General features: G+C 40.0%; 1 protein-coding gene across 1 annotated transcript; it reads right to left on the bottom strand.

The window, feature by feature from the left end:
• Positions 1-783: 783 nt before the first annotated feature.
• LOC140564878 (neutral cholesterol ester hydrolase 1-like) lies at positions 784-9,682 on the bottom strand. The gene is made up of 5 exons (XM_072690561.1): positions 9,455-9,682; positions 7,799-8,027; positions 7,004-7,073; positions 5,652-5,823; positions 784-4,832 (listed from the first exon to the last, which is right to left on the bottom strand). Exons 1-5 carry the CDS (start codon positions 9,593-9,595, stop codon positions 4,209-4,211), a joined length of 1,236 nt encoding a protein of 411 aa, XP_072546662.1. The 5' UTR covers positions 9,596-9,682; the 3' UTR covers positions 784-4,208.
• Positions 9,683-12,010: the final 2,328 nt, after the last annotated feature.

The following is a 12,010-nucleotide window of genomic DNA, read 5'->3' as shown; positions in this document are numbered from 1 at the left end:
ATTTTTTATAATGAAAAGTCTGAATATTAATGCATCCTTAATAATATGTTGTTTAAAAGGATTTACTGTTGCTCCCCAAGGCATTGCAACATACTTTGTCCCCATTTAACTGTGATATATATTGTATGTTAAGAAAATGTTTTCAAGTATCATGTTAGTTTTGTCTCACCCACCCCTAGTCAGCAACATGCATAGTGTAACCGCCTTGAAGTATTTTGTAGAGAGTCAGCCTACAGAAACTGGCAGCGGTTAAAGTCAAACAGACCAAAAACCGCATTTGACTTTGCAAATAATGTAGTTATTTATCCACAACTCTGCACTTTGTCCAACTGCTCTAAGCAGATTTCCTGTAATAAACACTGTATTCTGTCTGTTTCACTGTTTCTGCCTGCTGATTCCCCCTCCGATAAAGCAACACTAGTGGAGGTTGAAGGTTGTCTTGAGACCGCCGGTCCCACAGGTGAAGGTGAAGGGAGATTGAGCAAGCATTCCACAGCGCTGAGTCCATAGCCCTCGGCCTTTCCCATGCGCCAGAGGGCCAGGCTGCCTTCCCACAGCTACTCCCCCTCTCATGTTTCCTCTGAACCTCCATACTGCTCTCTATTTAGGAAATTCCCTTTTGTCATCCTTTCTTGCTGCCAACAGCGATGCTTACGAAATGCTCCCCGTCAGACTGTGGGCCTTCTCGCAGTTTGTAAAAAGAGAATGTTTAAAGAAATAAATATTTGCTAGTCAAAGCACACAAAACATTCATTAAATATATGAAAAAGAAACAATAACCCATTAAACTCCAACGTGTTTACCAAGGTTTAAAGCAGTACAAAAAATATGAACACATTTTTTTCACATTTGTATCTAATCTCACTCCGCCACTTCTGTATTTTACGGTTCATATGGCCGTACATAATTATAAATTTGTTATAAATAGTTCTGTGAGGTTGAAATACATTTATGATGCTTATTCACAGCAGAAGGGGAACATGGTAGAACGAGAAACACAGTTTTTAATTAGCAATCGAAAATTTTAGCAATTCATTTTTAAGAGCCCTTCATCTGGTAAGCCTTCACTCCCTGGAGTGTAGTAATGGAACAGCCCTTAAAGCAACCCTATGTAGCATTTTACCCTAAAATAACAGCTTTAAATCTGATGTTAGATTGATGCTCCACTGGCTTATAACAGGGAGAATAGTGCTGCTGTTGTTGCTCCTCCTGGTTCAGCATGCTGCTAACTGCAGTATATAACTTTGGTGAAGCAACAGAAAAACACTCGAGAGAACTGTTTAACGCTGCGTAACCTGTGTCATATTTGTGTAAAACCCAGTAACATTGCTCTACTGTCTCAGTTCACATTTCTTTCACTTTAAGAGATGTTTCTGTATCTTTTAGTTTGTCCAGAAAAATGTAGAAACTGTCCAGAAAAACTTCCTGAGCCCAGGAGCAAGAAATGCCAATTTTTTAAAGTGTTGCTTTAAGACTGTGTCGGCGATTCTTCTGAGGGCATGTGGTGAGGCCAAGTGGATGAGGGCTTGTTTGAACTGGTATTTGAACAGGTGGTGGGAAAATTGGGAGTTTTCGGTTATTTTTACGAGCACAGAAATGATTGTCCAGGGTAACTGACTGTATGCTGCAGATGTGGCAAATAGAGATTAGATTTATATTACTATAACCATAAGGTCCATCAATGCACCAACCACGTTTGTACAGCTTTGTATATATATTTAACATTTTTATACATTTACATTTGAGAATCTCCTAATATAGACTACCGTTTGGAATCACCATCCACAAATGTGGAAATGTGGAAAATCATATCAAAGCAATTTGGTTGCAGAAATAAATATTCTGTTAGTCCTGTGCACCTTTACAGACATGTATTGCCAGTGTGAAACTAATTAGGCTCATGTTTTTCAGTAAAAAGTTACATTTTGTAAAATTAAATGCAGATCACATTTTCCCACCAGCATAACGAGGAACCCCATTGGCTAAAGTTTTCTGTACAGTGGTATTATAATCAAATAATGTCATCATAAATCATATCAAATACACAGGTGTAAACCACTTCAATGTACATTGCTCTTTTCATTCAAGTATACACTATATTGCCAAATGTATTCACTCACGCAGAGGTCGCCAACTTTCTGTAGTCAATTGCTACAGACCTCCAAACTTCATGCGGCCTTCAGATTAGCTCAAAAACAGTGTGTAGAGAGTTCATGGAATGGGTTTCCATGGCCGAGCAGCTGCATTCAAGCCTTACATTATCAAGCGCAATGCAAAGCGTTGGATGCGGTGGTGTAAAGCACGCCGCCACTGGACTCTAGAGCAGTGAACACGTGTTTTTTTGGAGTGACGAATCATGCTTCTCCGTCTGGCAATTCGATGGGCAAGTCTGGATTTGGCGGTTTCCAGGTGAACGGTACTTGTCTGAATTGACCGTGCCAAGTGTAAAGTTTGGTGGAAGGGGCATTATGGTGTGGGGTTGTTTTTCAGGAGTTGGGTTCGGCCCCTTAGTTCCAGTGGAAGGAACTCTTAATGCTTTAGCATACCGAGACATTTTGGTCGATTTCATGCTCTCAATTTTGCAGGAACAGTTTGTGGATGGCCCCTTCCTGTTCCAACATGACTGCGCACCAGTGCCCAAAGCAAGTTCCATAAAAACATGGATGAGCGAGTTTGGTGTAGAAGAACTTGACTGGCCTGCACAGAGTCCTGACCTCAACCTTGACAGAACACCTTTGGGATAAATTAGAGTGGAGACTGTGAGCCAGGCCTTCTCGTCCAACATCAGTCCAACATCAAAGCCTTCCCAGAAGAGTTGAAGCTGTTGTAGCTGCAAAGGGTGGCCCGATATCATATTAAACCCCTGTGGATTAAGAATGGGATGTCACTCAAGTTCATATGCGTGCGAAGGCAGGCGAGTGAATACTTTTGGTAATATAGTGTATCTTTTTCTAAAACTACAGTGTCCCCACACATTGCACAAATATATCTTCATATTTCTGGAGTCATAAATAGCTCTGGAATATAACTGGAATACACAACAAAGGAATGTAAGTATATTATACAATTATATTAGCCTATATTTATATATAACTATATATTTTTATATATAAGCTTTCTGTAAACAGTGGCATCGACCTGTATTTCCTCAAGGCTGCAGGAGGTTTCCTGCTTTTGGACACCTGATTAACTCATTACCACCCTGACAAGATGATTTAAATGTGTAAAAGCAGGAAGAACACTAAAGCTTGTAGTGCTGTGGCCCTGTAGCAATGCAGTCCGCCACATGTGCTCTGTGGTACAGCTTTGGTAGCACCGGTCCTGCCAGTGCATATTTGAGTATAAACAGTGTGCAGTAAAAATCGTAGGGCATTTGCACTCTTCTGGGAGCTCTGTTGCTCTCTTGCATTGACGTGTTGCATTGCACCTTGAGGTAAGAGTAGAGACTGTTGGATTGGTCATCATAAAGTAGATGTGTTAGAGCATTTAAAATGTTGGGTACTTCAAAAGAGGTTTGAGACTACGGTTTTACAGGAGCTCTAGAATTATAGAGGATCTACAGGAACCCATACGTTCTAGAGGAGATTACAGGATCTAAGGGATACTACATACTTTACAGGAGGCCAGAGGTTTTACCGAAGCCTACAGGTTCTACAAGAGCCAACAGGTTCCAAAGGTGTCCTAAGTTTCTAGAAGTGCCTACAGGTTCCATAGGAGCCTACAGGTTCTAGAAAAATACAGAGGATATAGAAGAGTCCACCAGTTCAAGAAAAGCCCATAGAATGTAGAGAATCCTACAGATTCTAAAAGAGCTTACAAGTTCTACATGATACTACAGACTCAATAGCAGCACACATGATCTACAGGATTCACATTCTACAGAGCCCATGGGTTCTCGAAGTGCATATGGGTTGCACAGAAGCCCAAAGGATCTGCAGGAAACTATGTTCTATAGGCACCCATAGGTTCTACAGGGGCCCACAGGTTCCAGAAGAGCACATATGTTCTTGAGGAGTCCACAGGTTCTGCACAAAGCTGCATATTCTACATGTCCTCACATCTTCTGGAAGAGTCCACAGGTTCTACAGAAACCTTCCACAGGTTCCAAGGCTCTGTGAAAAACTAGAGGTTCTACAGGAAATTAGCAGTTCAACTGAAGCCCACAGGTTTTTAGACAAGCCCAAAGGTTCTAGAGGAGATTTGAGATCCTACAGGTTCTGCTCTAACCAGTGAATGTAGTTTTTCATACTACGTGTCCCCACAGAGAAGCGGGCAGGCCAGAAGCCAAAGACCATGCAACCATGAAAACCTTCTGCGTAATGGTCACTGGTGACAGTCACACCAGCCTCCTCCAGGCGGCGGGCATACATGAGACCATCATCCCGCAACACGTCATGCTCACAAGTCATGATATAGGCAGGCGGGACCAGCTTTAGCACCTCCCTCTCAGCCAGCAAAGGAGCTGCCCGGACATCCAGCAGGCCTGGCAGCTGTTCTAGGAGCCCAGGGGTGCCAAGACGAGGAACCACAGGCTTATAGTGCTTACTGAAGGCAGGTGCTAAAAGAGCTGTCCAGTTCGTCTTTGCCTTAGCTGCGGCCACTGCCTCCTGGCTCTGGTCTACAGCTGTGTGGTTGTTAGCCAGCAGGGAAGGAACCAGGTCCATATCTCCATTCAAGTACTCTAACCAAAAGCGGGCCATGAGGGGGCGGTAGAGGATGGGCACGTTGCCATTCTGCTGGTAAGATGGTGTGTTGAAGTCCAGGGCCTGGAGCACGGGGTAGACAAGGGCCTGTACCTTGAACCTGCTAGGGACGCTGTTGTCTAGGGCCAACTGTGTCAATAAACAAACCACATCGGGGTCATTAGCATTCTTTCACACACACCATTTGGATATAAGTACAGTGTCTGACATTTGCTCCTTTAGTAGTGCTATGAATGAGCTATTAAGCTAGCAAGTAATTGAGCTAGCAAGTAGTGGAGGCATATACTCAAATAAGTAGCATTTAATAAAATAATAATAAAAGGTATTAATAAAAATGGACAAAGTATGTGTGTGTACACTAATCAGCCATAACATTAGGTAAAGTGAAAAACATGCTGATTAACTTAATCTACATCTGTTTGGGGTAGAAATATTAGGCAGCAAGTGAACAATCAGTTCTTGAAGGTGGTGTGTTAAAAGCAGGAAAAGCTGGATACCATAAGAATCTAAGACACTTTGATAAGGGCCAAACTCTGATGTCTAGACAATGGTTCAGAGCATCTCCAAAGCATCAGGCAGGTCTTGTGAGGTTTTCCTGGTATGCAGCGGTCAGTGCCTACCATCATGGATTATGGGCACCTACGGCTCACTAATACAGTCTATGTAGACCCCAATTCAAAACTTATAGGACTAAAAGGACCTGCTGCTAACGTCTTGGTGCTGGATACCACAGGACAACTTCAGAGGTCGTGTGAAGTCCATGCCTCGAATGGTTGGACCTGTTGTTGCTGCACAAGGGGGAGCCTACTCAATATTATGCAGCTGGCGGTCATGTTATGGCTGATTGGTTTATATATATACAGCATATGCACGTATGCACTCTTTCCCCTTCCCCGTGTCTCGAGGGTAAATAGCTGCAAGGTTTCTTTTCTGATCTGATCTCAGTACCTGTTGAGCCACAGCAGCAGCCAGGTTCCCTCCGGCGCTGTCACCTGACACGGCCACCCTCTCTGGGTCCACGGAGTACAGTGCCAGCACCTCCGCTCTCAGGATGTGCCTGCAGGCCCTCAGAGCATCATTATATGGCTCTGGGAAATGAACTTCAGGGGCAAGCCTGTAACTGGAAATGAAGGAGTCACCAGTTTTTAACGTAAGTGCATGAGATTGATCAGATGTCAAGAATATATATATTTGTCTATCAAATAGTATATTTGAGAAATAACAGGGAAGATACACTATGGAATGACATCAAGAATTACAACAAGACCAAAAAGTTAATAAAGTAATGCAAAAAGTAGCTATGAAATACAGGGTCCAAAATTCGGAAAACCCTAATTAAAATACCCATATATTTTTGATAAGATAATATAATCCTTTATTAGTCCCACAGTGGGAAAATTCTCAGTGTCACAGCAGAAAGGGATAGCAAGACACTCAGTTACAAAAAATATAGATAAATAATTTACACTATATACACAATATAAATAATAAGTAAAAAGCAATAACAATATTATTTACAGATTATTGCAAATGACTATTAATTGCACATGTGGGGGGGGGGGTGGTATTGCACATAGTATTTTTACATTGAGGGAACTCTGTTCCCTGAACATGTGTGTGTAGTTTAAGTGTGTGTGTATGTGGTCCACTGGGAGCAGTGTTTAGCATTGTTTCTTATCCCTTCTTCTCATTTTCTTCTCATTTTAATAAAAATTTCCATTATTTTAAGAGAGTAACTCAGTAGTAGAATATTTTACATTTTAACATGCATTTCAGTACGTGGTACAATTGTACGTTCAGTACAATACAATATGTGCCCTTTTCTGTCCACAGGCTTGTGTAGAAGCTCAACCTCAGATCCGGCATCAATGGAAAGAATAAGACCAAAACAATCTTAACCTTAACCTAGGATCTATCACAGAAGTTAATTTGGTAGATTTTGTAGATTTGTACTGTTGTCTTTACTGTTCATGCCACAAATTTCTTTATCAAAAAATAAATATATATCTATATATACTAGAAATGCATCAAATGGAATTTAAGTCACAGCTTTTAAAGTTTATCTTTAAAGTGACAAATCAATAGGATTAGGATTTGAAAGGGCTAATAAAATTAAAACATCCATATTCCATAATGTATTAATTTAGTATTTTTTTATTAATTATAATTTTTATTATTATTTAACCCCTTAAATACTGAAGTCAAGTTTTAGGAGTGAAAGCGAAAATCTGGACCCACTTGCAGATCCTGGCATTTTGGGAGGTTAAAGAAACCCCCCATTATGTTTATGCAATACTTACTCTACTGATATAATCACTGCATCCAGCTCTTCAGCCATCGTCCTGCACAGCAGGTCATAGGATCGCATTCCTTTTTTGTGGAGGGGTGAGAGGTCAGGAGAAGCATGATAAAACAAACAAACAAAAAATGAAGAGAATTTACAAAGACTGGTAACTGGAGGTGATAATTATGCAAGCAGATTTCTCATGTGTATGCAAGCCACATTCACACCAGCGTCTTTACATAACAGCTTCATTAGATGATTTCACTGCTTTTTGATTCAGTGTCTCAAAGAAGTGTTTCTTGGACATTTCCAAGCCTGGCCGCTTGAGGGAGCTCATGAACAGCTGAGCATGAGGAATGCTGCCGTAAGCAAAAGCTGTAAACACTTCTGAACTTTCCCTCAGTTCCACATCACTCAACACCCGTGCCAAGTAGATCAAAGTTATATAGAGGTGTAAAATATCATCAGTGTAGCTTAATGAACTGATCTGAAATATATATTAGATATCATTATAAATTCACTGAAGTGTGTGGTCACATTTTATCTAAAATAAATTGTGTGAGCTATTTTAGGAAATATGCCCCAAAAACCTTGATATTTTCAGATCTGTAAACAGTTCATCCAGTCTTATTTCTTAAACTGTTATTTATTCTGAGTCATACCAAAATAATCAGAGCAAATAAAATAAGCAAATGATTTTGCGATGCACCAAACTGTTTCCTAAAGCTTCATAACTGAATCGTTGTGAATCATCAGAGAGTCACATAGTCATCACATCAAGTTCTAAACAAAAACCAACATGTCTACTTACTTCCACTGCCCAGAGCCCACCCCCCTCCATGGAAGTAGACCACTCCTCGTTTCAGGCGCCTTGAACCGGGTGTAACTGACTCAAACACGCGGGCCTGAACTCCATCGAAGGACGTATCAGTGACCCGCACAGACTCGCTGGACTGGGGCCCCCTAACCTCGACAAGCGACACCATGTAGTTGAGGACGTGGATGTGGTGGCCCAGGCCGAGATCCTCGACAACATGACCCTACAAGAAAGGAGGCATTTCAGAGAGGTCATGCTGAGGTCATTCAAAGAAATGACCTAGCCTTCAAATTCCTGGAGCAACTTCTCACACTGAAAAAAGAGCTGCACTGAATTCAAATGTGAACTGACTTTTAACAGGAGGAAAAGTAATTTATCCACTTAATTTGAGATATTTTCATCATGTGAAAATGACGCACACGTCATGCATGGCTTTTTTGAAGCCCACTAGTGTAAGTTTGCTCTTTCTCTTTTACTATGAACCGAAACAGAGAAGCCTTGGCTTCAGTAAACATGGGTGATTGGGGACACACAGAAGTAAGGCCTGCTGCTCATTAGAAAGGGTGGATCCCTGTGCAACAGGTTGGAAGAGATTCTACACAAAGCACAGACATTACCATAATAGTGCTACATGGCTTAAGCTCACACACCCTGACGAATCAAAGAGGAATTCTGCCATTTTGAGGGTTTTTTCCCCAGTATTTTTGCATAATTCAGTCGTTAATATGTAAATAGAGACATTCAGAGTAGTTTGGTGTGAAATGCTCCATTCTAGAGAAACTTACTGAGCCTCAGCAGTGCCTGGTGATAGTTTACAGATACTTTACAGAAAAGGGTTACATAAAATGCATAAAGGATAGTTTTCAGAGGGTTTGGCCTAAAGCATTTATTTACAAGACACTCATAGAAGAGGTAAATGCTAAGCATTGGACAGTAATGTGGTTTCTTTTTTTTCTTTTTTTTTTTAGATTTCCCAATATTTTACCATTGTCAACATTAACAGTGCTGACTGGTGGTTTAGGAGAGTAGATAAAATGGGTATATTTGCATTGTAGATGTAGTGACCGCTGGGTCCTATCACCAGCAGAAACCAGTCATCTTTTCTATAACATACCATTTCACCCAGATACTGTGAATTACTTTGAATAAACCTTGTTGGTTAAATAATGAAATTTTAAAGAGATGATGGACTTTCCCTTTAAATGTAAAAAAAAAAAACAAACAAACAAAAAAAAAAAAACAAGAAAAAAAACACTAAAAAGTCAAGAGATCACAAATATACAAGCATACAAAATAAATTAACTTCATTAAAAAAATAGAAATATGGTGGTACTATGTAATACTGTTGTAATAAACACGTTATTGCAATATCGGATCTACCATACACTTAAAAAAACACTGATGCACTAAAAGATCAGCTTTTTTCAGAGCATTTAGTTTAACGTCAGAGTCAAACGTGCCGTGAAGCTGCAGATGGACAAAGTGTGTTATATCAGCACGACGTTACCAAACGTCCTGGTGTGACGTAACACGTTTTCTTCAGGTGCAGCACACGGCATGTCTGAATGGTGTAAATCCAGAACCGAGCTCTTCTCCTTTCGGCGTATAAAAGTGAAACAGTACACCAGGTACCCCCCGCCACCAACTCACCACATGCATCATAGCCCTGAACACCCCGTCCAGCAGCATGAGCTTCCAGGGCTCGGCCACGGAGCTGGGCAGGGGCAGGTAGATGTAGTAGGACGCCGCCGCTGACAGCAGGACCGTGGCGACCACCGCTGACCTCATCATCGCCACCTCAGACGCAGGCAGCCTGAAACCGCAGAGTCATTCAGCGAGATCCCCCTCATTCACATCCACACTTTACTACCGCCTCGGTCCTCAAATGACAGGGATTATGAAATTGCGGGACATTTTCAAAATAAAAGTCCCATTGGCTAACGGGGAGCCGTCGTCCTGCGCTAAAAGCCCTCATCCTCAGACTGTATAATGAGTTTTGATGATTTATTGTGTATCAGATGTATGCTTTCAAAGTACACTGAGTTCATGACTTATAAAAATCATTTATTTTCATGAATAGTGTGTGTTAAAAGTACCAGGAGTAGTCGGCTACACATCCTATACTTTCTGGCATAGTTTCTAAGGTCTGGAAATCTGCTTATGTAACCTCTGTACATAAAGGAAGTGGATCATGTGGCCTATACAGTTACATGCCTATCTCTATTAAATCTCTATTAAATATGAACTCTTAAATAATGTATGTTGTGGTCCTGAGTTAACAGTCAAAAGGTCTTTTTTCTCAGCATTACACTTATAGATATTTGCGTGTGTGTAAATAGTATTAGTGTTTGTGCTTAAAGTACCATGACTAATTCAATTTGATTGTAATGACCAGACCTGTTCAAATGATCTTCTAGCAAGTGATATTACCATTCTACTGAACTTTGAAACATTTCATTAGCTCTTTCTTGACCATTTTTGTGATTCTTTTAACCCCTTAAACAGCGGGCCAAATTATTATTATTACAGACCAATGAATATCCCCATCAGTTTGTACAGAAGTACCTGTAGTCACTAAGTAATACACATTAGTGTGTAATAAGCCTTTCTGCATTAAGGGGTTAATTTAGTATTTGATATGCATGTACCACGGAAGAATATCCAATCCGAAGACAGACAGTTGGGGGTTCTGGTCACTGGCTTGCTTTTAGGCAGCTTAGAAACCAGTGTTTATCTACAGTAAAAATACATATATATTTTAAATGAGGAAATGATGAATGATGTGTGTTTAATATTAGAGGGTGTGTGTATGGTAATGCTGAGGCCCTCTCTCTCTCTCTCTCTCTCTCTCTCTCTCTCTGTATAAGGCATGATGACTCTGGATGTTATTTAGTAATAAGGCCATTACTGTTTTACCTCTTTACCCGACTTTGTTGTTGTCTTTTAATTTGGCCCTTACAGAACACGCTGTTATTGTCATGATTAACACATTTCAGGTGCTGTCTGTTTTCAGTGAGTTAGAAAAATCTATTTTTCAATAACCTGGAATAACATGCAGAATTTAAAGTTGACCTCATTTTAAAATGTTCAACTTATTAATTTCACTTCTGTTTGTTCATGTTTTAGTTCATTTTTCAGTAGTTTTCTTTACTTTTGAAGTTTTATTATAAGACATGTTTTTTTATTAATCATCACATTCAACTAAGTTGATTATTACTGCCTAGTTTTATTATATTTCTTTATTTTATTTTATTTTATTTTTACTGTGCTGCACTATACTGTAAATTGATGATGGTTTTTTAAAATATTAAATATTGCCAAAGTTTGTGGCCCTATTGACACTTACAGGAGATATTTTGGCACCATATATAACATTGTATCCCAATAAATTCCAACTGAATTTATTTTACTGGTAAAAATTTGTTTTTGAGTGAATGTTGAACTATTCATTTAAGTCAATCACAGACACGCTGTCCATCGTGTCATGCTGCATATTGCCTTTTTGGTTTTCTTTAAGTGCTGAACTTTATTCACAGAACAGCCAGTGTCCACTGGTCATATTGAAGAGCAATGCATTGATTTGAAATGTTAAGCAATAAAAGGAGATAAGGTTATGGAGACTAAGGTTAAGCTCTCGTCAGTGGTTTGATCCAAACAGGACGTTCATTGTCGTAGAGAAGTTCGCTTTAAAGCCTTTTTTACAGCACTTTGGGGAATGGGGTGCAGCTGTGAAACACTGTGACAATAAGGGGTAAGGAGATAAATGTGTCCCTTTGAAATGAGGGGGCATGACAAGACTGACAAGATCTTGCATTTCTAGGTCCAGCTGTAACACAGATATCCTTTCAGACTCTTTCATAAAATACAGCAACTACACCAGAGTGCAGCAGTACTGTCAGACAAAAACCAGTATCTCCAAAATGGCAATTTAATAAGAGAAATAAAAAAAAATCTTAATTTCCAATGGAAGTCAATGTCAAATCTCAAGTGTTTTTGAGCATTTTTATTGGTCCATTGATCATAAAATTGGGACATAAAAAAAACAACAACTGGCAGATTCAAATGGGAGATACAAGGTTTTTTTGTGACAGTTAAGATAATGTGATTTATATCTTGTTTTGTACTGTGTGTGTGTGTGTGTGTGTGCGTGTGTGTGTGTGTGTGTGTTTGTGTATATGTGACAGGGAAATATCTTGCAGTGCACTA

The sequence above is a fragment of the Salminus brasiliensis genome, chromosome 1 (genome assembly GCF_030463535.1).
Source record: "Salminus brasiliensis chromosome 1, fSalBra1.hap2, whole genome shotgun sequence".
Lineage (NCBI taxonomy): Eukaryota > Metazoa > Chordata > Actinopteri > Characiformes > Bryconidae > Salminus > Salminus brasiliensis.
Note: the sequence above shows the minus strand (reverse complement) of the source record. Positions and strands in the feature narration are given on the sequence as shown.

What these genes read in the sequence shown, in the direction of transcription:
- LOC140564878 (XM_072690561.1), bottom strand. Translation starts at nt 9,595, where the DNA reads ATGATGAGGTCAGCGGTGGTCGCCACGGTCCTGCTGTCAGCGGCGGCG. An exon ending in GCAGTGATTATATCAGTAGA is followed by an intron (nt 5,824 to 7,003) that starts GTAAGTATTGCA and finishes CTTCATTTCCAG; the next exon opens with TTACAGGCTTGCCCCTGAAG. An exon ending in CTGCTGCTGTGGCTCAACAG is followed by an intron (nt 4,833 to 5,651) that starts GTACTGAGATCA and finishes TTATTGACACAG; the next exon opens with TTGGCCCTAGACAACAGCGT.